The sequence below is a fragment of the Xiphias gladius genome, chromosome 21 (genome assembly GCF_016859285.1).
Source record: "Xiphias gladius isolate SHS-SW01 ecotype Sanya breed wild chromosome 21, ASM1685928v1, whole genome shotgun sequence".
NCBI classification, from domain to species: Eukaryota; Metazoa; Chordata; class Actinopteri; order Istiophoriformes; family Xiphiidae; genus Xiphias; species Xiphias gladius.
The window spans coordinates 2,680,001-2,707,961 of NC_053420.1; the positions used below are offsets into that span (position 1 = coordinate 2,680,001).

Sequence of the window (27,961 nt, forward strand, 5' to 3'; positions counted from 1 at the left end):
GATTAATCTACTGATCAGTGCAGCAGAGGAACCACTGGAGCATACACTCAAAGCCAAGCAAACAACAAAAGCTAGCTACGCCTCCCTCCGCTCCCTTGCCTGAGCTGCCTGGCTGAAAAATGAGACTACCTTTTTTTTTTGTATCTGTCCCCTTTTTTTGGTCCTTTTTTTTAGAAAATGCAAACACCACCAGCTTCTTTGACATTGTTGTCAATCAGGTTGGCGCATTCTGTTCTGTTATGGAAGCAAAATTCCATTCATTCATGAGAACATGACATGACTCACAACACTTCTATCACTCGGTTTGACATAACTCCCAGACAAGAACTCAGTCAGATTCAGACTCCAATTCAGGTTACTTATTGACTGACAGCCGTGAGCTTCCACCCCTGACTCCTGCCGTCTCTGATTGGTTTATAAGGGCGAGGCTCGCTCAGAAACTTCAGGAGGGAATATCTCTGCACTGCTACCAGGCTGTTCAATGATTCTGGGTCACAGACACCTTCTTTTTATAACTTGACCTAAACTTTTAGGGTTGTTACTTCATCCAGGAGACTTCGTATTACTTTTCAGTGACACAAAAACACTCAAATTCAAGGATGAATCTCAACAAACCCAATTCGAAAATATTCAGGTAGGGCTGCAGTTTTATTTCATTTCAATTTTACTTCATAAAAATGTATTCAAGAATACATCTTATTCCCTCCAGGTCTTCTACACGAATCCTCGGTATATTCTGTTTTTTCACCTGGTGGTCAACGACATGATTCAAGTGACGCTGACCGTCATCCTGTTTGTCATCAGCTACACCATCTACAAACTCAATGTCTCCATCTGCTGCACCTTCGTCCTGCTTGCTCTGTTCACCACTGAAAACACCCCTCTGAACCTGGCCTGCATGGCGGTGGAGTGCTACATCGCCGTCTGCGTCCCCCTTCGCCACATGCAGATCTGCACCGTCAAGAGGACGTTACTGCTGATTGGTTTGATCTGGGCAACAAGCATGTTGTCTGTTCTTCCTGATCTCTTCATCACCTTGGCCACGGAGCCACTGGACTTCTTCCACTCCCGAGTGTTCTGTCTCAGGGAAACTGCCTTTCGAAATCCCCACATTATCAAGAAGAGGCATATAACATATATTATCTATCTAGTTATAGTTTGGCTCGTTATCTTTTACACTTATTTCAAAATCTTGTTCACTGCGAAAACTGCTAGCAGAGATGCTAAGAAAGCCAGAAACACAATTCTTCTCCATGGGTTTCAGCTGCTGCTTTGTATGGCAACATATGCAGAACCCCTGTTAAAATATGCTCTGAAGCAATGGTTCCCTAAGAATTACACAGACTCCCTCTTTGCTACCTACATTATTGTACAGGTCCTGCCACGATCCATTAGTCCAATCATATACGGCATACGAGACAAAACGTTCAGGAGGTATCTGAAAAGGTATCTGGTGTGTACAGTGCGCCCATGGTAAGCATCGTTCCATGGAGGTTTTTCAAAAACTGGAGTCAGATCCTCAAAACCTTTACGCTGTGGTGGTAGAAACTACAAGTTTGGCCAAAGCTGAGTTACCGAAGCTGAATATTTTCATTTTTGTTTTATCTATGAAGTAACAGCGAAAAAGCTTAACTAATGTTGTGGTCAAGTCGGGGCAAGGTAGCTAACGTTAATAATACAGATTCTGATTTGAGTCATATTTTTACTTACACAGGCCTGTTTGTTGTGGATTTTTCACTTGTGTATTATCATCGTTCACTGTGTGATTAATTTTTCCCCAAGGATCTGTTTTAAATCTGTTCAATGAAATTAGAAGTTTGTTCAAAACTAAAACACGAAAAATTTAAATTAGGACTGCAACTAACGACTATTTTCATTGTCGATTAATCTGCCAATTACTTGATGATATTATCTTACCTTATAGTGAATAGTGAAATATGTCTATTATAATTTCCCACAGACCAACCAACCGGAGAATTAAACAGCACCAACTGTTTATCAAAAAGACCATATGCTGCGTCTGTCATGCTGCTTGTACATGTGGAAAAGTAAAACATAATAAATACTGTATGGAAGCCCAGGGCCATCAATGTTAAAATTCAATTATTTAATCAAATTAAAATGTCGTTTTCCATTCGTTTGCCCATGATGTGTGACAGAATTTTAATTTCAAAATACAACTTTCATGTCTGGAAATCTTAAAAAATAATTAAAACTGAAATGGAAACTTCAAAGGGATAACACTGCCATGGTGGTAATGAAGGTGAATGATTTTCATTTTTTTCTTTATTTAATCATTTATTTTTTTCAAACTGGCAGACAATATGCGACCTAAACTCAACAAAGAAACTGCTTACTGGATATTTAAATTTGAATACTGTCCTGATATAAGCTCTTTTTTTTAAAATAGAAAGTAAAATGAAAATGGCCTCAGTATTGGTGATTCTTTTTTTTTTTTTAAATCTGCAGAAATCAAAGGCCGTTTGTTTTGTTGGAAAAGGTCCCAAAGAGATAACGAAAAAAAGAGTAAACACACACACACACAAACACGCATACACGTACACATGCGCACACAGACACAAACACACACACACACACACACACACACACACACACACACACACACACACACACACACACACACACACACACACACACACACACACACACACACACACACACACACACACACACACACACACACACACACACCAGCAACATCTCAACATGCCTACCCAAACCCCCAAATCCATGGATGACTTTCAACCCAACCACATATAAAGTCTGAGCTGGTGTGGTGATGTGAACACTGAGGTAAGAACTGTGCAGCAATGTGACAGGAGAAATGAACGAAGCAGTGAAACAATGATGACATGACCTGTTCATCGGGTTATTCACCTTTGATAGCTTTGAACTGTCCTGCACTTGGTACTGTATTCTGTTTTCTCTTGCAGGACTTTTTATACTTTAAATTCATCCAGATTCCCGGGAAACCAATTTGAGTCTGCTGGATGAAGAAATAAGTTTGGTCAAAACCTCAAATATTAACAATTTCACAAAAAAGACACTAGAGCTAGAAAAAGGACTGAAAGCAAACATGCTTTTTAAAGGGCCTTGAATGTTGAATGTTGGATCCGAAAGCCTGATTATCTGATCAAATGATTAACTTCTTACCAAATGTAGATATATATGCTATAATTATTCATCCTCAATCAGCTTGTTGTTTTTTTACGAGATAGTGTCAAGGACACACACAGTAAAAATTATTAAATGAGTTCACCTCATGGTCTTCGGATCCTGGGTATTACCTGCAAGATTTTGAATGCATTCACTGCAACTTCAAATAACAATACACTGATTTTTATCTTTCAACTCGATCCTCGGATCAAGAGCCTGAGGTGAATATTTATTTTTCTTACCATTGGAAAGAAGCTAATGTTCGCAACTTGTAACTCACAAAGACAATGTCCAACAGCTGCTTCAGATCATTTGGTAGTTTTGAAACAATTGAGGTTGGTGTTGAATTTGAATATGAACTTTTTTTTTTCTATTATGAACACAGGTAGAAATGCTGTTATTGAAAATTGCAGAGACTGTCGTGATCAAATTTAAACAGTGTTCATCTGTGACTCACTGTTGGGGCTCTCTGCCTCACATCAGGATGTGAAGGGAGGTGGTTCTCTGATGGGATGTAATAATGATTTAACGATGTGTTGGGAAAAATAATCTTTGCGTTTTAAAACATATTTTAACATTTAACACTTTTTCAATGTGTGCGGACATCCAACCCAAAGCTTTTTCCTCAGTTTAACAAACGTGTTGTTTTTTATTATAATATTGGCTGAAAGATACGTTTTTTTTCTGGGAATTTCTGGTCCTAAACTTGAGAACTGCCTGTGTTGCAGACTTATGTATATACTTACATTATATGTGAGTCAATAACACCTTGTACGCTCTTGTATTCCACGATTAATATCGCAATTTACTATCATGTTTTTCTCATTTGTCGGAACTTCAGCTTTCAGGAGATGAACGTTTCATCTGCCAATGTGACCGTGGTTATAGAGTATCGAGACTCCCTCACTAAAGCTGTGACCAAGAATGTGATTGTTGTGGTTCTCAGCATCTCCATCAACTACATCAATGCAGGCCTCATTCACACCTTCTGCAAGCACCAGGTACGACATTCCTTTCACTACGTGCAAACACAAATCGTACGTTTTCTAAAGGAAATATGCTAGAAATACATTTAAATTAGTGATGTCCCGCTCAAGTTGTTTGGGCCCCAATCTAAGTCCATTAATACTCAGTATCTAGCCGCGTAGCCAAGTCCAATCTATACAATATTGTTGAAATGTGAACTGCATGTGGCACCCTGGAAAAACAGGTATAGCTACTAAATTTTTATTTTTAAACAAGCTACTGGTCCTGGCTCGTACCTATTCAATTCATGATGTGAATGAAAGTTTATCTCTAGATTCACTTAATCGGCCAAAGTGCACTGAGTGCACTCTACCTGGTAGCCTTTCTAGACTAAATGAATTAGAAATTAACATAAGAAGCTAGTATTTACAGCTAATTGAATCATTTTTAAAATGACAACAACAGACTCAGAGCCGACCAGCGTGCACCTGCCCATTTTCATACGATTTCTGAAAACAGAGCCGTATCAACTGGTGATCCCAGCACAGGAACCACTGGGGAGCATACACTCAAAGCCTCAAGCGCTAAACACGAAAGCTGACGGAGCCTCCTGACGCTGAAACGTGAGACTACCTTTTTTACAGTATCTGTCCCGACCTTTTGGTCACCTGTTTTAAGAAAATGCAGCCATACCAACGACTTCTTTGACATGTTGTCAATCAGGTTGGCGCCCCTTTGTTCTGGAAGTAAAAGTCCCATTCATTAGACAATGAACAGACAACATCACGTGACTCACAGCACTTCTATGCCTCGGTTTGACATGAAACTCTCCCAGTTAAATCATCAGTCCAAATTCAGACTACAAGCACGGTTACTTATTGACTGAGCTTCCACCCCTGACTCCTGCCGTCTCTGATTGGTTTAGAAGGGCGAGGCTCGCTCAGAAACTTCAGGAGGGAATATCTCTGCACTGCTACCAGGCTGTTCAATGATTCTGGGTCACAGACACCTTCTTTTTATAACTTGACCTAAACTTTTAGGGTTGTTACTTCATCCAGGAGACTTCGTATTACTTTTCAGTGACACAAAAACACTCAAATTCAAGGATGAATCTCAACAAACCCAATTAGAAAATATTCAGGTAGGGCTGCAGTTTTATTTCATTTCAATTTTACTTCATAAAAATGTATTCAAGAATACATCTTATTCCCTCCAGGTCTTCTACACGAATCCTCGGTATATTCTGTTTTTTCACCTGGTGGTCAACGACATGATTCAAGTGACGCTGACCGTCATCCTGTTTGTCATCAGCTACACCATCTACAAACTCAATGTCTCCGTCTGCTGCACCTTCATCATGCTTGCTCTGTTCACCACTGAAAACACCCCTCTGAACCTGGCCTGCATGGCGGTGGAGTGCTACATCGCCGTCTGCGTCCCCCTTCGCCACATGCAGATCTGCACCGTCAAGAGGACTTTACTGCTGATTGGTTTGATCTGGGCAACAAGCATGTTGTCTGTTCTTCCTGATCTCTTCATCACCTTGGCCACGGAGCCACTGGACTTCTTCCATTCCCGAGTGTTCTGTCTCAGGCAGACTGTCTTCCCAAATCCCCACATTATCAAGAAGAGGGATATAACATATACAGTGTTTCTAGTTATAGTTTGGCTCGTTATCTTTTATACTTACTTAAGAATTCTGTTCACTGCAAAAACTGCTATCAAAGATGCTAAGAAAGCCAGAAACACAATTCTCCTCCATGGGTTTCAGCTGCTGCTTTGTATGGCAACATATGCAGCCCCTCCGTTATTAAGTGTTCTGCAGCAATGGTTCCCTAAGAATTACACAGACTCCCTCTTTGCTACCTACATTATTGTACAGGTCCTGCCACGATCCATTAGTCCAATCATATACGGCATACGAGACAAAATGTTCAGGAGGTATCTGAAAAGGTATCTGGTGTGTAAGGTCAGCACATCCTAAGCAACCATTCATAGACTCTAATTAGGTCTTTCAAAACGGATAGAACTTCCACTACAGGTTTTTCCACAATTGTTATACATTTGTGTAAATCCAAACACATAAATGTGCGTAATTTGCATGGTGCATGTGCATTCAGAAGCAGTATGTCAAATTAGTCAGTGTTTCCAAAATACTGTTGTCAAAGAGACAAATTATAGAAACTACAAGTCTGGTCAAAATTTAATAACTCAAATTGGTCAAGTTTAGTTTATGAAATTATAGTAATGAAGTAATCTAATTTTTTAACCAATGACATTTTAACACTAGACTGGCACTCAGAGCACATACCTCCGCCAGGGCGAAAAATGCGCTACCTCTCAATGTTAAGGAAAGTGATAAAAAAATTACTGGATCTGCCCTTTAACCAGATTGGCACCAAAATTTAATGGGTTGTTACCTGGCCTATGTCCCATCACCCCACAAAGTTCAGTGCAAATCGGTTCTATACTTTTTGCGTAAACCTGCTGACAAATAACAAACCAACTAGAAGCACAGACCTCCCCCAAGGCCACTGTCAAACAACATCCACCACACTTCAGAGAAAAAAAATTTCAAATTTGTAGTTGATGATCTGGATCTGCCCGATAATTTAATGGGTTCTTCCCTGGCCCATGTCCCATCACCCCACAAAGTTCAGTGCAAATCGGTTCAGTATTTTTTGCTTAATCCTGGTGACAAACAAACAAACCAGACACAGGTGAAAACGTAACCTCCTTGGCGGAGGTAAAAAATTAAAAAATCTCAAATTCTAGTACTGTAAATGACGTACTGTTGTTGTCACCCGATGCATGTGGATCTCACTTATGAAACGAAACATGTGACACTTGAAGTCTCGCTGCTTCACTCGTGACACAGTCAGCGCAACACATCGGAGAAACATTCGAGGCACATAGGCTCACATTTTATAACCTACCTTGAGTTTATGTTGCAAGTGTTCATGTACTGTATTCGAATGAAACTTTGGATGATCTGCCGCAACTGTTCTGAGAAATATACAGACTCCTGAGCTTACTGTGTTATTGTAAAGGTCCTGCAATGATCCATTAGTCCCATCACCCATGGCATCATCAATACCTGTCGTGTGAAGTCCCCATACTTTAAGCAACCATTTAAAAAAATTTACTCTGAAGGTTTCTCAACAAAGGGAAAGTTATTTCTGATTCAGGCAGTGACGTTCAAACACACAACTGTCCCCCATTCGTGTAATTCCAATATCCAAGATGCACTACATCCATATTCAAGTCATGTCAGGTTACATTTAGTGTTTATTCAGTGTTTCCACTTCACTGCAGAAGACATAATGGCAGCAACTACAATGTTCCTCAAAATCGAGAGATAATAATTCCTTGTTTTTTATTAGTTCATGAAATCATAGCGAAGGAGTGTAGTTTTTACTAATGACTCATGCTGGGGCTTTGATATTTTTCTCTGTTTTAAATCACTGAAAATTGAAAGATGGTCAAATAATTAGCTGTAGCCCTGTTAATGACATGTTAAAATCCATATCCCAATTTGGTCCTAATCGGGGTACTGTCTACCGTCGCTTTACACATATTTGGTTGAAAAAAGATTAATTATCCGATTCTCTTGTTGTTGCTTGTGTGACGTCTGTAAACCAGTTCAGACAGAGAACTCAGGTCCTGTTGCTGCACTCATACATGAAAGACTTGGCTGTTAGAGCAATACATTCAGTTGACAAATTAACCTTAAAGTTTTTTGTTTTTTTTCTCAGTTAATGGCACAGTACATATAAAGACATTAAAAAAAGACATAAAGTGTACTTGGTTTCAAGTTATTTCTTTGTTTGATTTGTTTTAATTCAGGCATTTTAAATCTTCCGTGGGCATGAAGTGAGTGGGACATTTTAAAGTTGAAACTTATGCTCTGTCAGTGCTCTCTGGAGGACAAACTATGTAACAGTGACACAGTTTTTAAATACCTTAAACATATTTTGGCATATCTTACTTATCGCCCGACATATACACCGACACCAATGTATTTGTTTTAAGATAATATTGTGCGATAAATCGCTTATTGGTCTAGCTCTACCATGAGGGTGTGTTCCAGACCAGCGGCACACACACATTATCAATGTACCTTCTTTATATAAACTCTTGCAATAGCACAATAATATTAAAGCAGATTAATCTCCACATCTAAATCCATCGGCTGAGGTCAGTATTGGTTTTTGTTTTACTTCACTTTACTGCTTCTAATATCATACAAAATTTTTTTTAAAAGGCTTTAATACTTAAGTATGCGACCTTGTGAAAATGTTTTCTTTTAGATTTATTTTTTTATGATGCTGTAGATTATACTCCTTCTGCTTTTTAAACAAGTTCATCGGCTGCCAACATGAATGTGCCTCCCAGGGCCAGCAACGCGACAGAAGGTGTAAGTGACCTGGACTCGTTAATCACAGCTGTTGGCTGGAATTTGACTGTTGTTGTCCTCGGCATCACCATCAACTACATCAACGGCACCATGATCCACACGTTCAACAAGCATCACGTGTGTATTTTATTAAATCCTCTACTTTTTATAGTTGTTTGAGAAAAATAAAGAGGGGGCATGAAGCTGAATAAGGCTCTTCCCTCTTTCCTGTTGCTTCTCTCCTTTTCTGCTTCTCACAAACTGGTGGTTTTAAAATGTATTTTGCAATGCGTTGGAAGTGAAGTTGGTGCAAAATCTGTCAGGACGTTTTTGGAGTCAACATGGTGTTTTCTAGCTCCTGTACCCAGCTTTGTTATCTCGTTCCTCCTGCCTACTGCTCTGTAGCTGTAACTGGCATGTCTACGTGGAGCATTCCACACAGATACCTGGGAGAGAACGAGAAAGGTAATACACTTAACTTTGAACCAGCACTTTCTCTCTGTGGAGGCAACATAGAGTCCACTGGTGTTTATGTACCGTTCCTGTAGGTATAGACACTGTTTGATTAAGTGACAAAATGACCATGACCATGGCTGAATGCGCAAAGAACTTATTTACTTGGTCATTACTGTAGTACAAAATACATATTGATGGCAAAACAGAAAACAGAAGCAAAGCCCGAGGTCAATGAAATAAAACCTAGCGATGACTTTTAGTAAAAATGGGGTAGGTAAAGTAACATGCTTTTTGTAACATTTGTATGAGGTTTAGGGCTACAACTAACAATTATTTTCAGTATCAATTAATTGTTTTGTTCAAACTATGATGAAGCAATACATTACAAATTTACAATTAGAGGAGTTTACAGTGATAGAAAACAGAGAAAAGCTACAAATCCTCACACAGGGGAAACTGGAACCTGAAAGTGGTTGGCATTTCTGCGATTAAATTGACTAATAGTCATGAGTTTAATGCAGTTAGGGGTCTGCAACATACTGATATCTAACTTGTACATTTCAGATCTTCAAGGCCAGCCCTCGCTACATCCTTCTCATCCACTTGGTGTTCAACGACATGATCCAGCTGACAACCAGCATTTCTCTCTTCATCTTCTCCTACGCCTTCAACGCCGTCTACGTCCCCATCTGCATACTCCTCATCTTGCCAGCTATTCTCACCACACATAACACCCCTCTGAACCTAGCTTTCATGGCAGCAGAGTGCTACGTCGCTGTCTGCATTCCCCTCCGCTATAACTACATATGTACAGCCAGAAGAACATATCTTGTGATTGGCATAATCTGGGCAACGAGTTCACTTTCTGTCCTGCCAGATGTCTTCGTGCTCTTGGCCACTGAACCTCTGTAGTTCTTACATTCAAGAGTGTACTGCTATAGGGATGGTGTGTTTAGGAGCACCTACAGTCTAAAGAAGAGGGATGCATCCCACATAGTGTTCCTGGTAGTGGTTTGGCTCAGTCTGTTCTACACTTACTTTAGAATTTTGTTAGTGGCCAAAGCTGCACATGCAGATGCCAAAAAGGCAAGAAACACTATCCTCCTTCATGGTTTTCAGGTGCTGCTGTGTATGATGGTCTATGTGCAACCTATGTTACATCAATTGCTCACAAAGTTGTTCCCAGGAGACGAAAGATTCATAACATTTTTTATTTTTACTATAAACCAAATCCTCCCTCGCTTTGTTAGTCCTATTGTCTACGGGCTACGAGACAAGACCTTTAAGAAGTTCTTCAAACAATATCTCCTATGTACAGTAACCATAAACATCCATCCAACAAGACAACTCTGAAGATGCCGTCATAAAATAGCCCTCAGAAAATAATATATATTTGATGCCACTGACATATGGCTTTTTAATTGAAATTCAAACTTTCATTCAGATGTGGGAAATAGTAAATATTTGAACTCTAATGACTTTTTTAATTAAAATTTAGTCTATAAACACAACAGAGCATTTGAACTAGTTTACTAGTTTGTGGTCCAGCAAAGGGCGCCCTTAAATTCACTACCAGCTTGACTTATTGCATGCCCTACTGGCTACACTAAGCTAATAATAAAACAATAAATAAATGGAGGGGGACACTGGTGAGCATAATCACAACACTGTAGCATCTGAGAAGCAGTGCGTTGAAGCATTGTGGGTTCTTCATGGTAAATGACAAAGATGTTTGCAGACAGAAAACTACACTTCACTACACTTTATCCTCACCTGAAACTCACTAGAACCCCTTCACCAATAAGACGGCAAGATTGATATGCAAGGATATGTGGCCCGTTGGCATTATTTTGGGAGGCAGTTCCAACCACAACCTCAAGACTCCAGGCACATAATACAGTCTTATGACACCCACACAGGAAAATATATAGACTATACTACATTTTAATTGCCTGGGAGGTTGATTTCAACTGAAGTTTACTTTCTGAAAAAGCGACCCTCCTACACTGATAGATATGCATCAGTTTTCAATGATCGTTAAATGAAACTAATAAAGAAACACATGATTAGTGATGGTAAGGCTTGGCTCAGATTAATCTTTTGAAAGCAGGTTCTCATTGATTAATCTGCAAATACTTGCTGTTGTGGTCAAAATCTAGGAAACAGCATATTATCACATTTGATACTGCTGATTATTCTAAAATTATGAGAAGACTTCAGATTATTTGTTTATTTGAACAAGGAGTAGGTCGGTTGGACAAATATATGGGTGAGTTGGCTCAAACAAATGGTTCTGTGTCAAATAGCTGCGGTGTACCACAAAGTTCTATACTTGGTCCTCCTTTATTTACTAAAATGACTCTGTTCATGATGCAACTAAAGGTCATTTTCACTTTCATACAAAAAAAACCCATCGTGTACTAATGCTCAGCTCCTTTAATTTACTTGACTTACTCAGCTGCACTGATAGGGTTTAGTCGTAGTTGTGTGAACATTGGGCTGTCATTTTATACTGAAAAAACGTAAGTAAATGCTAGTTGACAAAACGATTTCACCACAAGGTTTGACTGTTCTTTCAACCATTCACTATTTGTTCTGCGGGTTTCAATCATGTTACACCATCGTCATCTGGAGATAGTGTTATTGAGCTGTAATGAAATTGTAGGTGTTCAAATTTGTGATTTTCTGAGCCCTATAAAGACTTCTCGTCCATGTTGAGTCAACATTTGAGAATTACCTTGGAAACAGTAGTTGAATACAAAACCTCCATACATCTCTATATACCAGTCAGACAGATTCAGACAGTTCTTGTCTTGTCATCAATTTTCTTTAATGCTGATGCAAGCTATATGCCGATATACACCTGCTTCATTCTTCCCCCTTGATTGGATCAACATGGTAGGAGGCCCCCGGGGGCATTAAATAGCTGGTGGCCTCCGATTAGTCCCAGGTTCATCCGACTGTGCATCATGTAGTTTTCCCGGTAGGTCAACTTTCATTCTTTGCTCATGAAAGTTCATTGTACAAGAAGCAAAATATATTTAATACTAATGTGTTCAAAAGTAATTACAATAAAGTCATTGTTTTTTTACTTCATGGAATCATAGCGATGAATAAGAGAAGTCATTTACTTCTGACCAGCTCTGAGGTTTTACGTCATTGTAAAATGAGAGACCGTAACGAAATGCTTTTACTCACGGCATGAGTAATGACAGCTTAAAACGCAAAAAATGTGTTAATATTTTATATCCTAATTGACAAACTACTACACTAATATGTAACACTCTGTTGTTGCAACTGTTCCTGTTATATGATGGAACAATACTTTAAAGCAGCTAAAATTGATATTTTTGTAATAACAATATATGAAACGACAATGTGAAAACAATATGACAGTGTTAAAGGGGCCCCTCATACTGATGAACCAAAAGAATTCAAGAACATTATCACCTGAATACTTTATAGTGAGTTTAAACACATTGTTTAAGCTTAAAAATGAGCAGCTTTACTGTTTTGATCCAACTTTACTGTTCTGGTTCCCTCAGCCTGCCCTCATTGCGTCGTTTTCAGCAGCAGGCAGCTGTTTTCAGAGAAACGGTTGTAAAAAGCCACTGTCCACTACCTGCTCAGCAGCAAACAGCACACGGACACAGTCAGAGACCAGCCAGTGGACATAGTGGAGCATTTAGCAGCTAAGGACCCAGATGTTTCCCTCAGGACCTGGTAGAGACAAAAACCAGAGCTAAAAAAGAGGGCGTATCAGACTTTAAGTTAATATTAATATATCTTAGCCATTTGATACTCTGATTATTCTAAAATTATGAGAAGACTTCAGATTATTTGTTTATTTGAACAAGGAGTAGGTCGGTTGGACAAATATATGGGTGAGTTGGCTCAAACAAATGGTTCTGTGTCAAATAGCTGCGGTGTACCACAAGGTTCTATACTTGGTCCTCCTTTATTTACTAAAATGACACTATTCATGATGCAACTAAAGGTCATTTTCACTTTCATACAAAAAAAACCCATCGTGTACTAATGCTCAGCTCCTGTAATATACTTGACTTACTCAGCTGCACTGATAGGGTTTAGTCGTAGTTGTGTGAACATATGTATCACTCTGTTGTTGCATTTGTTCCTGTTATATGATGGACTTTAAAGCAGCTAAAATTGATATTTTTGTAATAACAATATATGAAACGACAATGTGAAAACAATATGACAGTGTTAAAGGGGCCCCTCATACTGATGAACCAAAAGAATTCAAGAACATTATCACCTGAATACTTTATAGTGAGTTTAAACACATTGTTTAAGCTTAAAAATGAGCAGCTTTACTGTTTTGATCCAACTTTACTGTTCTGGTTCCCTCAGCCTGCCCTCATTGCGTCGTTTTCAGCAGCAGGCAGCTGTTTTCAGAGAAACGGTTGTAAAAAGCCACTGTCCACTACCTGCTCAGCAGCAAACAGCACACGGACACAGTCAGAGACCAGCCAGTGGACATAGTGGAGCATTTAGCAGCTAAGGACCCAGATGTTTCCCTCAGGACCTGGTCGAGACCAAAACCAGAGCTAAAAAAAGAGGGCGTATCAGACTTTTTGTTCAAGTATGAAATAATAAAGATTTTTTTCAATTCCTCATTGCTGTATTTTTATTCTTTGTCTTTGCTTGCTGTTTAAGAAGCTAATTTATCATTTTGATGTATACACATCTTAAAAACACACACCTGTGTCACACAGACACATACACACACTGTGTGGGTGTGTTTAAAAGTCTGAAGTGTGCGCACACACACTCACTTTTTACTTGCTGTATAAAAAACCTTTGCTTACAATAGAACAATGTTGTCACGGCAGATTAATCACCAGATCAGGATCCATTATCTGAGGTCTGTATTGAACTGTTCGCTTCACTTGACTCCTTCTAAATTCATTCAAATGAAGTCTCAATATCCAAGTATGCACAGTTGAGAGGATGTTTGTTTCGAAATGGTATTTTGCTGTATTTTATTATCATATGTTGTCTGTCTTTTCTCTCTCAAGTTAATCGGCTGCTGACATGAATTTCACACCTGGGGACAGTAACATAACAACGGCTGTGAATTACTGGGACACATTTAACATGGCTGTTGGCAAGAATGTGGCCGTTGTTGTCCTCGGCATCACCATCAACTACATCAATGCTACAATGGTCCACACCTTCAACAAGCATCATGTGAGTAAAATAGTATTGCTACAAAAGAAAAAGTTAATTAGTTGATCAAGTACTGAAAAGAATATTAGTGTACAATGAGGATGAGGATGAAACCACCTCTCCCTTCCCTTCTTTTCCTTTTCTTCTCTCTTTTCATACCTCCTCATCCAAAACTGCTGGTTTAAAAAGGTTTGTAACCATGTTGGAATTCAAAATGCTATTACAATTATCAAGTCGTTTTAGCATCAAGATTTAATTTTCCAGCACCTGTAACCTGCTTTAAAAGTTGAGTTTGGAAGCTGCTCTAAATTTAATGGTACTATCACGGTGGTTTAAGATAAATATAATTGACACACATTCGGCGGTATAAAATAAATACTGATGGTAGTCAATGAACAAAAAAGAGGGAAATACTAGAATGTTAGAAATATTGGGGCAGGTGTAATGACACACTTTCAAACTATTTGTACGCAGGTAGAGATGTGTAATATACTGTAATCTAACAGATTCCTGATTCTGCTGTTCAATACAGTTCTTCAAGGCCAACCCTCGCTACATCCTATTCATCCACTTGGTGTTCAACGACATGATCCAGCTGACAACCAGCATTTCTCTCTTCATCTTCTCCTACGCCTTCAACACCGTCTACGTCCCCGTCTGCATACTCCTCATCTTGCCGGCTATTCTCACCACACAAAACACCCCTCTGAACCTAGCTTTCATGGCAGCAGAGTGCTACGTCGCTGTCTGCATTCCCCTCCGCTATAACTACATATGTACAGCCAGAAGAACATATCTTGTGATTGGCATAATCTGGGCAACGAGTTCACTTTCTGTCCTGCCAGATGTCTTCATGCTCTTGGCCACTGAACCTCTGCAGTTCTTACATTCAAGAGTGTACTGCTATAGGGATGCTGTGTTTAGGAGCACCTACAGTCTAAAGAAGAGGGATGCATCCCACATACTGTTCCTGGTAGTGGTTTGGCTCAGTCTGTTCTACACTTACTTTAGAATTTTGTTAGTGGCCAAAGCTGCACATGCAGAGGCCAAAAAAGCAAGAAACACTATCCTCCTTCATGGTTTTCAGGTGCTGCTGTGTATGATGGTCTATGTGCAACCTATGTTACATCAATTGCTCACAAAGTTGTTCCCAGGAGATGATAGATTCATAAAATTTGCTATTTTTACTATAAACCAAATCCTCCCTCGCTTTGTTAGTCCTATTGTCTACGGGCTACGAGACAAGACCTTTAGGAAGTTCTTCAAAAGGTATCTGTGTCGATCAAACAACCGTCCAAAGACAACAACGACAATCTCATGAATCAATGTTTCTATAACCGCATGTTGTTGATAAGTGAAGGTCAGACTTTTGTTTTGTCTTGATTTTAAAATGTATGAAACAAGACGACCCACCCCCCCAAAAAAACAAACAAAAAAACCCACTTAATTAGCAAAGATAAGCTCCGGCTTCAGAACACAAGCTTTAGATTGCCCACCTGATTTGTAAACGGGGTTGCGTCACATAATGAGGGAGAGAATTTGCAGACTGTCAACTCTAGAACTCCATTCAAAGCACTGTGAATAGAAAAACAATGGATCATCACTGCGCAGTATTAAGTGTCTGATGAAACTGTCAACAGCTGTTGTTGCAGCTTCACGTGAGCCTGATGGGACGATAACAGATGAGTACATGTCAGATCAGTGTGCGACTGTTGTGGGTTGTTAAGGTGATACTAGTGAAAACCTGTCATATGTAATGCATTGATCAGAGGTCCAGTATAATAAATACTGGAGCTCAAGTATAAATAATAGTAAATTTGATTTTTGAATACGTTCCTCTGCCATAGCTTTAGTACCGAACTGGAGAAATCTGACATTATCAGTTTTATTTATTAATTTTTTACTTGGGGTTCCCTTATTAAGTTTTAAATCTGAATGAAGACAAAAACAACTTTTATATTACCCTCATTTTCCAATTCCTGGCTACTATGTTTGCTTTGCAATGGAAATATTTTATCATCATAATGTCTAAGAAGTAAATCTCTTTTAGTTAACGTGGATTAATTCAATTTATGTTTGAATTAAAAAGATACAATTGTTTATTTAAAAGGAAGTGTTTTATTTTTCACGTGTGTTTAATTTACTAATAAGACCTCATTTCATTACCACATGCAAGTCTAATATTTCACCTGCATGCTCGGCCAAGTGCACCACTCGCTGTAGGGCTCTACGATCCCCAGCAGAGCAGGTGACGCCCCCTGTTAGGAAGCTCTCCACAGCACCAGAGTAGAAGGTCCTCAGCAAGACGCTAAATCTCATTATGGTATTTTTCTACATGACGCATTTTCCATTAATGAGGCCGTTGTGACTCAATGTGCCGTGCAAATTTTGCATCCCTACCTCGGTTGTAGAGATTTGAGAAAATGAGAACTCGTGCAAAACAATGTGCATTGGGGAAAGCTGCGCAAACCCTGCACAGCTTTCCAAATGAATACATGATTTTTTTTACATGTATTCATTTCAAATGCTTGTTTGTGAGTACAACCAAAAGTAAACACAGAAAGCAGCCACCTGTAACAGCCATTATGGCCGAGTGCTCAGGGATCTACATCCAGGTCAACTTGCAGACTGTCAGGTACCTATTGGTGCTCACGTTCTCCGTAAGTGTTGAGTCTCAGGGGTGTTTACGTCGTCTGCCGCTTCCCCCTAAAACCCTCAATGTCCTCGCACAAAAAGAACAGGTCGCCCAGTTCTTGTGGGTAGGTCCTCTCATCAATGTAGTTGGTCCAGCCAGTCAAGACTGTGTCATCAGCAAACTTGATGAACGAGCTGCTCCTGACCACACAGTCATGAGAGCACAGACGGGGGTCAGTCGCGGTGGGTCTAGGGTGCTAGGTTGAGAAAAGCCGATGCGGTCCTTTATCAGCCTCTCAAACCCCTTCATGACCAGCCAGGTGGGGGCTACAGGGTGGCGGTCGTTTCGGCAGGCTGACGAAGTGTTCTTGGGTACAGGGACAACCGTGGAACTCTTGAGGCATGTGCCACAGCCTGCCCCAGTGAGAGGTCGAGTACCATGGTGAGCACATGAGCGAGAAGTTCGGCGAAGGCCTTATGAACATGCCCTGCTGTGCATTCCTGTCGCACCAGCAGACAAGCTAGAATAAGCTCGGATCTTCTGCCAGAGATGCGTCTGCACTCTCTGTGGTGGGGGTCTGCCTTTGTACTATGTGATGGTTTTTAATCCCTGCCACAGACCACTGGAGTTGTGCTGTTGTAACCAAGACTCCTCTCTGTCCTTGTAGCCTTTGCTTAGCTTCTCACGCATCTCATCCAGCAGGACGTTGCCTTGTATTCTTCCACATCTCTGTTGGCGGATCCCCAGTTGTAAGTAGCAGAGCGTTTATTCAAAGCAGAACAGGTGACCGATTTATCCACAGTACCTTTTGCTCAGCCACAAACTCACCTTTTAAAGTTATTAGACATGAATGAAGATATCGGGCGGATGTCGTGTTTGAACATTGGGTGCAGATGAATTTAGTGAGCAATCTTAAGGTTTCTGCCTGCGCCCAAAATTGTTTATTTAAGTATTTCAGCTTTTCTGAGTTAAAGCATCTGGTAGTGAGGGTTTGGGTTAGACCTGTATACAGGTTTATAACAGGGAAATGTGTTTACGAGGACGGGGAAGTTGAATACTAGTGTATGCACAAATATGTAGGTAATAATCAGAGGGAGGTTTTGTTCATTATATTTGTTTGGCTGAGCGTCAACAAGCCACGCTCACGCATACACATCTGGATATTGCAATGACATCATCTCTGATGACTGCAGGACTCGTGCGTCACCAGGTTTAATATAAAGCCATTAAACTGATTTCAGGCTCATTTCATGTCTGGTGAGAGTGGAAACTGAAGTGCACTATATGAGGTAGGAACGTTTTTGATGCTATCTGTATGCTCACTGTATCAGTTCAGTATTTTATGAATATGTTGTTTACAGCACTGAAATCCTTTTTGAACCTTTCTTTACTAATCTCCTAAATTGAGCATCTCTCTCATACAATCCAACATCCAGGCTGGATCGGTAAAGACCACGTGTTTCAACAAGAGTCAAACTTTTCATCTGAAAGGAAAAAAAGTCTAAGATTGCTTTATTTCTTATATTTAAAAAAAAAAAAAAAAAAAAACTTTTGCAGCATGACTGCTGGTATTAAAGTAAAGAATTTTGTCGGTTTTGGGGAACATTTAAGACCCGTTCAAATATGGTTATGATTTTGAATGGATACATTTAAAGCTGAGCACTTTCACTATGAAAAGTAAAGATGAGTTGACTGGTTTTAAATTGACTTTATTCTCTGTGCATAATTCCTTGAATAGTGGAGCAAGGGTTCCCTGCAACTGTGAGAAAGCTGTGAAAATAAGAAAATGTTCGATTCAGAGAAGAACATACACAAGTTTCAATCTGCAGTACAAATCTGAACAGAACATTAAAATATTTTTAAATCTTGCTCCGTAGCAGAGGCTTTCAGGATCCTAAAATCGTCTTCATGAATTCTTCATCTTACCATTACAATGCGTCGGGGGGTCTGAGTTACCGAGACTCTTCAAGCACAGCTGTGACCAAAAATGTGATCATTCTGGCTCTTGGCTTTACCATCAACTATATCAATGGCACACTGATTCACGTCTTCAGGAAACACCAGGTCAGAATCCTGTCCTACTGTGTTCGTTATCATGATCAGAACTGTCACTGTGGTTATTATCGTGATCAATATCATCAATTATCGGTGATCACTGTTAGTAGCAGACAGACACGGACGGCTTAGAGTAACAAACGCCAGATGCTTTAATTGACCGATTCCTTTCCTCTCCTCCCTTTCAGATATTTTATGTGAGCCCTCGCTACATCCTGTTCATCCACCTGGTCTTGAATGACATGATCCAGCTCACTACGACTATCAGCCTGTTCGTCTTTAGCTATGTCTTCTACAAAATCAACACTTCCCTCTGTTGTCTCATCATTACCTTTGCGGTCTTCACCACCCTCAACACTCCATTAAATTTGGCTGTCATGGCCATGGAGTGCTACATCGCTATTTGCTTACCACTGCGGCACGCCGAGTTCTGCACCATCAAAAGAACATATATTCTGATTGGCTGGATTTGGGCCTTGAGCGCAGTCTCGACCCTGCCAGATGTGTTTATTGTCCTGGCAACAGAGCCGGTGCATTTGTTTTACTCTGCCATTTTTTGTGAGAGGGACAACCTCTTCCGACACCCTGTAAGTTTAAAGAAGAGGGACGTTTCCTACATAGTTTACTTCATTGGTGTTTGGCTCACGCTCTTTTACACTTACTTCAAGATCTTCTTTGCTGCCAGAGGAGCTAAAGAGGCTAAATCGGGAGACGGAGGCGCAAAGAAGGCCAGGAACACAATCCTGCTTCACGGCTTTCAGCTGCTGTTGTGTATGCTAACCTATGTCGGCCATGTGTTAATAAAGGCTCTGTCGTACTGGTTCCCTAAACATTATGTACATGTGGTCTTTGTTTGTTATATCATCATCCAGATCCTCCCTAGGTTCATCAGTCCTATCGTGTACGGGCTACGAGACAAGACGTTTTGCAAGCACTTGAAAAGGTATCTGCTGCGTACAGTGGGAGCATGCGTCAAGCCACGGACCCCTGTGAAATTCATGTTCCTGTACTAGATAAGCGACTACACAGATGCGGTGCACTTTAGTCAAATGGCACTGAGAACAAATACATTGTGTGTATTATACAGTACACATACAGTATATGATACAGTAATGATTTTCCAATAAACTGAATGAAATACAAGTAATGTTTGGAGCCTACCACTATTTTAAACTACCTTTTGTTCCCCTTTTACGGTTATGTTGTGCATCCCAATTAAAGATGTTTTGACCTAAATCAAACCTTTCCCTGACCTTCACCCTAAAATTCAGTGATCCACGTCACGGGGACTTGCTTTTTGCCCCAGTAAGGAAGCTGAGTCCCCACAGCGACTGTGTGACTGTGTAAACAGATTTATGTCCCCGCAAGAGCATGAGTAATGCAAGTACATACACACACACCTTAGACCCATGACTGTTCTTGAATCCCATGACATCTGCGTTAACTTCTATATATGAAGTAATTTCAAAGAGATCAGACCTACTGTGTGTATGATTGCCATACCTCAACATCACCACGGTGGGTACCAATTCTTTCTATGTGTATAAAGAGACAATATATTGATTAATGGCCATTTTTGTTTGACTATTATTGTGTGTGTGTATATGTGGCTCATTCTGTACGGTGAACTTTTATACAGACGTTCTTGACTCTATAAATGAAATGATATTAAAAATTCTAATGTTATAATGTTCCTCATTAACATGGTTTGAACCTCGTTAGTTTCACCGGTATTAAATTGCGTACTCACACTTATTCAAACTCAACCGGGGGGGTTTTTTGTATTTTTTTTTTTTTTTGGTGTTTCACCATAACAGCAAACGTTTACATGTAACAGCGGGAAAACCGCTGGCTGTCTTGTTTCAGGGTGCTGGTTTTGTGCATGCTGGCTCACTGGGATAGCTCACTGGGACACTCGGGGCAACAGAGCCTTCATTAACGTTATTCGCAGCACTTGTTTTGCTGCCATGACAAGTCAAAAATGCTTAACTTGAAAAATGCCTGTTTCATGGATTTATATAAGGTGTGACTGCCATTAAAGTTTGTGACATAGGCCTTCCTCACAGCAAACCTCTAAGCGTCCCAGTAAACGATGACAGCACGGGCAACATCAGGACCCTGAAACTGAAGCAGCTACATGGAATTCAGCATCATTAATGACATTATTTACTCAATTGCTTTATTTATTTAGCAGATTCTGAGTGCATTACTGAAAAGTCTTAGGCTTGGCTAATGAGCGTTTTACTTTAATTTCTATTTACTTGAGATAAGATTTATTTATTTCAGGGCCATGAGTGGTCATGTTTAAAAACCCACTAATCTGCAAGTAGTATGAAAAACACTCAGCTCTGTAACAGGAACACGAAGCATACAGAAATGATGTATCATTGAGAACATTACTGATTTTTTACTGATTTACTGTTTTTTTTTTTTTGGCAAAGGACCTGACCTGCTGATCAATCGAACACTATTCTCTCACCTCTTTCCTAATGTGACCTACAGTTGTCTCCGGTTAAAACAGCGTTACGAGGACCCGGACGGTGGACGCATGAGCCTTTCGGACGCTGACAGAAATTTCACAATGCCCGTCTATCGGGACACCTTACAAACAGCCATAGTCAAGAATGTGATCACTGTGGTTCTGTGCATCTCCATCAACTACGTCAACTGTACCCTGGTGCACACGTTCAAAAAACATCAGGTCTGAGTCTTGTCTGCGTCTAGAAATCAATTCCCATGTGTGCACGAGGGTAACAAGTGTAAATTCATTTCATCCCTTTAGCAATAAGCACCGCACAGTGTAATACGATAGATTCTCATAAAACCAATGGCGCTGTTTCTGTTCTTTTTCTCTTATTTCCTAAATCAATTCTGTCCTTGGCTGCAGGTTTTCAACATGAACCCTCGCTACATCCTCTACATCCATCTGGTAATCAACGATATAATCCTGCTGACCCTGTTCACCCTCATCCAAGTCCTGAGTTACATCGTGTTCACTCTCAATGTCTCCTTTTGCATTGTTCTGCTAACGATCGCTATATTTGCGAATCTAAACAATCCTCTAACGCTGGCTGTCATGGCAGTAGAGTGTTACGTCGCCATATGCTTCCCCCTCCGCCACACCCAGATCTGCACAGCCAAGAGAACGTACGTGGTGATCGGCGTGATATGGATGCTGAGCACGCTTTCAATCCTACCCGATGTATTTGTCGCCTTGGCCACAGAATCCATGGAATTCTTTCATTCCAGAGTTTTCTGCCTTAGGGAAAACGTTTTCAGAAAACCCTATCTCACGGAGAAGAGAGATATATCCAACACAGTGTTTTTGGTCATAGTTTGGCTCACGCTTTTCTATGCATACTTCAGGATCCTGGTCTCTGCACAAGCAGCTACAGCTGCTACAGACACCAAGAAAGCCAGAAACACTGTCCTCCTCCACGGCTTCCAGCTGCTGCTGTGTATGCTCACCTATGTGTTCCATCGAATGTTAGAAGGTTTGACATACTTGTTCCCAAAAGGGGTACTGGCCATTCGCTTCCTCATCTCAATAGTTGTTCAGGTTCTGCCTCGACTCATCAGTCCGGTTGTTTATGGGCTACGAGACAAGACTTTCAGGAAGTACCTGAAAAGATATCTGCTCTGTACAAGTGCTAACATTCGTCCACAAAAGCTTCCAAAGGGGCCATTATAAAGTCCTGTTTGGGTTGCTCCTGCTATGCTTAAACAGTTTCACATTAAAAGGAAAAAAAAACAAAACAAAATACATTAAATAGTAGCAGAGACGTCAAGACAGGGACTGCCGTGGTTTTGTGTGTGTGTGCAGCTCCCTTGTATAAGCGCTTTACAGTCTTCCTTCTGTTTTTGCTCTTTAAACAAATAAAGAAGGAATTAATTTTTACTGGTTGTTCTTCTTGCTACTGAGATCCCCTCAAGAGATGATGTAACATATTAAAATTCTCTCCTTGGAAAAATACTGTGCGTCTGATATGGCCTTTCCACAATAAAAGCTGAATGACTTAAAATTATGTCGCCTCATTCTCCGAGAATCTAGAATTATGCAAATATTTGTTTTTGTTTCAAAAGTTTAACAGCTGTACACAAGATGTCTCCTACTTCAGTTGTCTACAGTGATCAGAGATTTTGGACCTGATCCGGACCGTTCACATGGAAAACCTTCCCCAAACTGACGTCCGTTAAATAATTTTCAGAGGACCCCGTCAGGCCTGATCCGAACAGACCCCAGCACAATGCGACCCCACCAACAATGAAACAGATACGGTGTGCTGCCAATTCACAAGCATCAGGAGCTGAAAAAGATCATTAATCCACAGAATTTTTCCTGCTGTTCACACTCCATCTGGCCTCAACAAGCACATTCTCTCCTGTTCTCATTACACCAGAGCTGATAATTTCCCAAACTGACACACAGATCGTCTCATATAAAAAATATACAGTGTCAAAGTGGCTCTGCAAGGACAGGTAATTTGAACAGAGTGAAATGTACAACAGAGACATAATAAAAGGAACACCTGCACATCAAAACAGTCTCACGCCGGAGCCTGAAATACACTTGCACTTTGCTGGAGAGCTGCAGTTAGTGTGGTTGTATATGACTGAATTGTTTGGAACAGGCTTGAAGTCAGACTGGAAACCTCCAGCGCACAAGAGCTGCGGTCGACCCATGCAGCGCTATTGTGCTTAGACCTGTTCCCTTCAGTCAGTGCATAAGTCTACTGTGTGCAGCAAACTCTCAAGGTCTCTACACCTGACACAGTTCAAGTTACAGGTGGGCCATATCGGGGGCACTTTGTAAATATGTTTCACTGAATTAATCAATTCAATGCAATCGCTTTTTTCGCCGGTCATCATTAACCACTGTGAGCCGTATGTTATATGAGCGCGGCCTAATTACAGGAGTCAGTTTCAGAAGGGACCAAACGAAACTATTAACGTGGTAGCATCAGAAATTTACCCGCAAGATTTACTGCTTCAAACTTTCAAACTACTATTAGAAAAAATTTTAACCTTAGGAAATGAGTGACGCTTTCTACTGAAGCTATGAGCCATTTCCTGAATGGAGAAAAAATATGACTTTGAATGCGGTTTTGTGGAACTGGCCAGGCCTTGAAATCTACTGTTCATGTTCACTCATGTGCAAATCCCCTGCTATTACTTCCCTCCTAACCAAACGGGTGCGTAACATGAACCCTCACTTGGGCTTCCTTTGCTTTGTGTTGAAGAACCGAGACGGATCTAATTCCAGCTCCTGGAGTCTCTGATTAACATTTATTCCTACAGCTGGCAACAGAAAAGCTCTGATTAACACACTGTACGTTACCTGCCCACCGCTTAACAGTACACAGAATTCGAGTCAGAGGAAGAGTGAATATTGGACTTACATTCACCAGTTTACGTGACTCCAAATGAACGCTGAAGTTGCTCCCTGTCCGCTGCCCTAAATTGCCTACAAGAAAAAAAAAAAAAGATTAATGCAGCTTTAAGACCACTTCTCAGTATCCATCCCTCTTTACAGCCCGGGTTTAAAGAAGGTATTCAGTGTAATTAATTGTTTAATCTGTGCAGAAAAACAAAAATGTAAAGAAGGAAATTAATTTGTCCACCCGCCTGACGCTTGTGGAGATTGGAGATAAATGCACCAGATTCCCTCTTTTTTTTGCTCTGGTTTTGGTCTCCACCAGCTCTTGAGGGAAACATCTGGCTCTTCAGCTGCTAAACGCTCCACTATGTTCACCGGCTGGTCTCTGACTGTGTCTGTCTGCTGTTTGCTGCTGAGCAGGTAGTGGACAGCGGCTTTTTACAGCCGTTTCTCTGAAAACAGCTGCCTGCTGCTGCGACAGAAACCGAGAGCAGTACAGCTGTGGTCCGGGCGGATAAACAATGAGCTGAAACTCACTGTAAAGCTCCATAAACCCGCATAGCTGGGTCCGTCGCTACGAGCGACGCACTGTCGCAGTTTTCACATCATCACTTGATAAAATGTCATCACAAAAATAAGGATTTCAGCCTCACAATAAGGCCCAAGTTTTAAGCTGATGTCAATACTCGTGTCAGTCTTGCAACGAATACAAATGAGCATATATCCCAACATGTGAAACTGCTCCTTTAACATACACACATGCCAACATGAACACACCTACACAACAACAACAATCCCAAATGTCACCTATCAAACCTATATGAACTCCTCGCATCAACACCCACAACAGATCGGTGTTATGTGACGTCCAGCTGGGTACGAACAGTCTTCCTATGCTTACTGCTGTTACTGCATTCAACTGACACCGCATGGACCGCAACCCACTGCCGCACTGTGTGTATCATCAGATTATATTGCTGCATGTCATGAGTGTGATGTAATCGTTTGTTTTCTCTGTGATCTGGATTCATTACTGACAGATCTTGCTGAATTGCTGTTTCTCTCGTAGTGAAGTAGTGGGGGGTATTTTCTATGAAATGGGCCAGTTGTCCTCGTGCGGTAGTCGTGGTTCCTCCGAGGACATTGTGCTCAGCTATTGCCTCAGAACAAAGCCAACACCGGGTCTAGATTTACCATCTGCTCTGAAATAGCTGATTCAGTTTGAGACATGGCCAGGACACACTCCTCAAAGAGGCAGGGAATTATGTTTTAAACCAATATTAGATTTAGAAAAGGACATTTTATTCTACAGATTATTTCAAATCATGGAGCATTTGCAATTGTCAGGTTTTAAAATAAGTTTCCCTTATTTTTGAATCTTTTCCAGACTTTGTCAAAAAAGTCTTTTTAAACCTCACACTTTGGTGAAGACACCGTGACCTACAATATTATCTCTGCCTATTTCAGACCGGGAGGATTCGGCCATGTCAGACATGAATTTTTCATCCATCAATGGCGCTCTTACTGCACCTGGGAGCAAGCGGAGCACCTTCACCGCAGCTGTCGTCAAGAACCTGATTGTCACGGCCCTCTGCTTCTGCATCAACTACATCAATGGTACTCTGGTCCACACCTTCAGAAAGCACCAGGTCTGAAGTCTAGCATCGTTTTTCATATACAGCACGGGCAAGTGCAAAATGGGACTTAGGAGTGAGCAGAAGCGGGACATTCAAACATGTTAAAATTAAAATTTCTCCTTTTTCCCACTCTGCTTCAGGGAAACAGGTGTCGAATTTTGAATATACACATAACAAAAGCTTTAACAAATCAGTTTTCAAAAAAAAAAAAAGGAATGAGATAAGTTAGACGTGGGTAAATGATGCACCGCTTAAATATCCAAGATAACAGCATGCTATAAAAAAAAATCTGAATTTTATCATCAACCTGAAGCAAAGGATTCCTGTTAAAAAAAAATTTTTTTTTAAAGTAGCACAAAGTGCTTCTTCATGACGAAACCTCGTGTACTGGCACCATCAGATAACATGCATGTGATCTGGCTCACTGCTTCTGCTGTTCATTAGTTCATTTTCCGTTTTTGTGCATCGTTCAGTCGTATTCAGTAAAAACCCATCTGCGATTTTCTTGTCTTTCAAAATGTGCCGTTATGTACAGAAAAATTCCACCGCTGACAGGAAGAGAATCTTTCTTCTGTTGGTCATAGGTTTGGGGTTAATCTGACGTTGTCATTGGAAAGTAATTCAAATATTCTGAAGTTACAAAGTTCGTTACTGTGACTTGTGGTGAGCCAGTTATATCCGAACTGCAGAGATCGCTTTAAGATGTCATGTCGTGCATTGTCTGTCTGTTTGACTCCCTCCTCCGCGCTTCCTTTGTCCTAAAGATCTTCAGTTCCAGCCCTCGCTACATTCTGTTCATCCACCTGGTGATAAATGACATGATGCAGCTGGCGCTGTCCACCCTTCTCCACGTCATCAGCTACGCCCTGCATAGAATCAACGTGCCCTTCTGCCTCATCCTGCTGATCTTCACCGTCACCACCACCCTCAACACCCCGCTAAACCTGGCCGGCATGGCAGTCGAGTGCTACATCGCCGTCTGCGTCTCCCTCCGTCACCGCCAGATCTGTACCGTCAAGAAAACCTACGTCCTGATCGGCTTGATCTGGGTGGTGGGCGCACTTTCCATCCTACCAGACCTCTTCATCCTCCTGGCCACAGAGCCCCTGCAGTTCTTTCATTCCCGGGTGTTATGTGCCAGGGACTACGTGTTCAGGAGCGCCTACAGCCTGAAGAAGAGGGACGCGTCGCACATCGTCTGCCTCGCCTTGGTTTGGCTCACGCTCTTTTACACTTACTTCAGGATTCTGTTTGCAGCCAAGGGAGCAACAGCGGACTTTAAAAAAGCCAGGAACACTATTCTCCTCCATGGTTTTCAGCTGCTGTTGTGCATGCTTACCTACGTGAGACCCATGTTCGAACAAGGTCTCCTCTACGTGATGCCCAAACAGCACTTGGCCATACGCTTTGCCACCTATGTCATTGTCCAGATCCTGCCGCGGCTCGTTAGTCCCATTGTCTACGGACTGCGAGACCCGACTTTCAGGAGATATGTGAGAAGGTACCTGCTGTGTAAAGTGGGCACGAGCAGCCACCCAGAAAACGGCGACATAATGCCCACTGCGAAACCGCAGCCACAGTTTTCTCAGTGTCCAGCCACATTCTGACAAACACCAACTGCCTGTTATCTGCAAACCAAACAAATCCTCTCTCTCTCCACAATAGTGTGTAACATCATCATTTGTGTTTGGTTTTGTTTTTACTTGTTTTACTCTTTTTACTTTTGTTTATGTTGAAGCGGCGATAGCGTTTAACTTATAAGGATGCTGTGAGTACTACAAATAAATCCCCATTATTACTATGCCTCAGAATTTAAGGGAATGTTTTTGTCATTTTTCAGGTTTCATCTCAAACGTTCACTGATTTTTTAAAAATTCTAAGATATGAGATACGTTTTTTTCAAAAATATTGTGTAAGTTGTAAAACCATCAGAGCAGCAACTTTGCTAAGAAGAGGCTGATTCATTGCAATTTAATGACACTTAGTCAAAACCTTATACCAGTTATTAATGTACAGCGCTCTCTTAATAAAACAATACGTTATAGAGAAGCATAGCTCATATGTAAAAA

At 40.8% G+C, this 27,961-nt stretch overlaps 5 protein-coding genes and 2 pseudogenes across 6 annotated transcripts; all 7 read left to right on the forward strand.

The window, feature by feature from the left end:
• The window catches only part of LOC120806926, a 3,023-nt pseudogene extending 621 nt beyond the window's left edge, over nt 1-2,402 (forward strand).
• A 363-nt stretch (nt 2,403-2,765) lies between these two features.
• On the forward strand, nt 2,766-6,155 carry LOC120806925 (odorant receptor 131-2-like). 2 transcript variants are annotated; one of them, XM_040158466.1, is made up of 3 exons: nt 2,766-2,814; nt 4,019-4,178; nt 5,360-6,155. In XM_040158466.1, exons 2-3 carry the CDS (start codon nt 4,029-4,031, stop codon nt 6,125-6,127), a joined length of 918 nt encoding a protein of 305 aa, XP_040014400.1. In that variant the 5' UTR covers nt 2,766-2,814; nt 4,019-4,028; the 3' UTR covers nt 6,128-6,155. The 2 variants fall into 2 exon arrangements, with proteins under 2 accessions (XP_040014400.1, XP_040014398.1); XM_040158464.1 differs by lacking the exon at nt 2,766-2,814 and adding an exon at nt 3,237-3,398.
• Nucleotides 6,156-8,521: 2,366 nt separating this feature from the next.
• On the forward strand, nt 8,522-10,348 carry LOC120807165 (annotated as a pseudogene).
• A 3,705-nt stretch (nt 10,349-14,053) lies between these two features.
• On the forward strand, nt 14,054-15,509 carry LOC120807169 (odorant receptor 131-2-like). The gene is made up of 2 exons (XM_040158904.1): nt 14,054-14,209; nt 14,721-15,509. The coding sequence occupies exons 1-2, from the start codon at nt 14,054-14,056 to the stop codon at nt 15,507-15,509; spliced, it is 945 nt and encodes a 314-aa protein (XP_040014838.1).
• A 3,222-nt stretch (nt 15,510-18,731) lies between these two features.
• LOC120807170 (odorant receptor 131-2-like) lies at nt 18,732-19,891 on the forward strand. Its single transcript, XM_040158906.1, has 2 exons — nt 18,732-18,887; nt 19,067-19,891. Exons 1-2 carry the CDS (start codon nt 18,732-18,734, stop codon nt 19,889-19,891), a joined length of 981 nt encoding a protein of 326 aa, XP_040014840.1.
• Nucleotides 19,892-21,438: 1,547 nt separating this feature from the next.
• Nucleotides 21,439-22,569, forward strand: LOC120807171 (odorant receptor 131-2-like). The gene is made up of 2 exons (XM_040158907.1): nt 21,439-21,579; nt 21,766-22,569. The coding sequence occupies exons 1-2, from the start codon at nt 21,460-21,462 to the stop codon at nt 22,567-22,569; spliced, it is 924 nt and encodes a 307-aa protein (XP_040014841.1). The 5' UTR covers nt 21,439-21,459.
• A 3,179-nt stretch (nt 22,570-25,748) lies between these two features.
• LOC120807172 (odorant receptor 131-2-like) lies at nt 25,749-27,499 on the forward strand. The gene is made up of 2 exons (XM_040158908.1): nt 25,749-25,904; nt 26,657-27,499. Exons 1-2 carry the CDS (start codon nt 25,749-25,751, stop codon nt 27,497-27,499), a joined length of 999 nt encoding a protein of 332 aa, XP_040014842.1.
• The last annotated feature ends 462 nt before the right edge of the window (nt 27,500-27,961 follow it).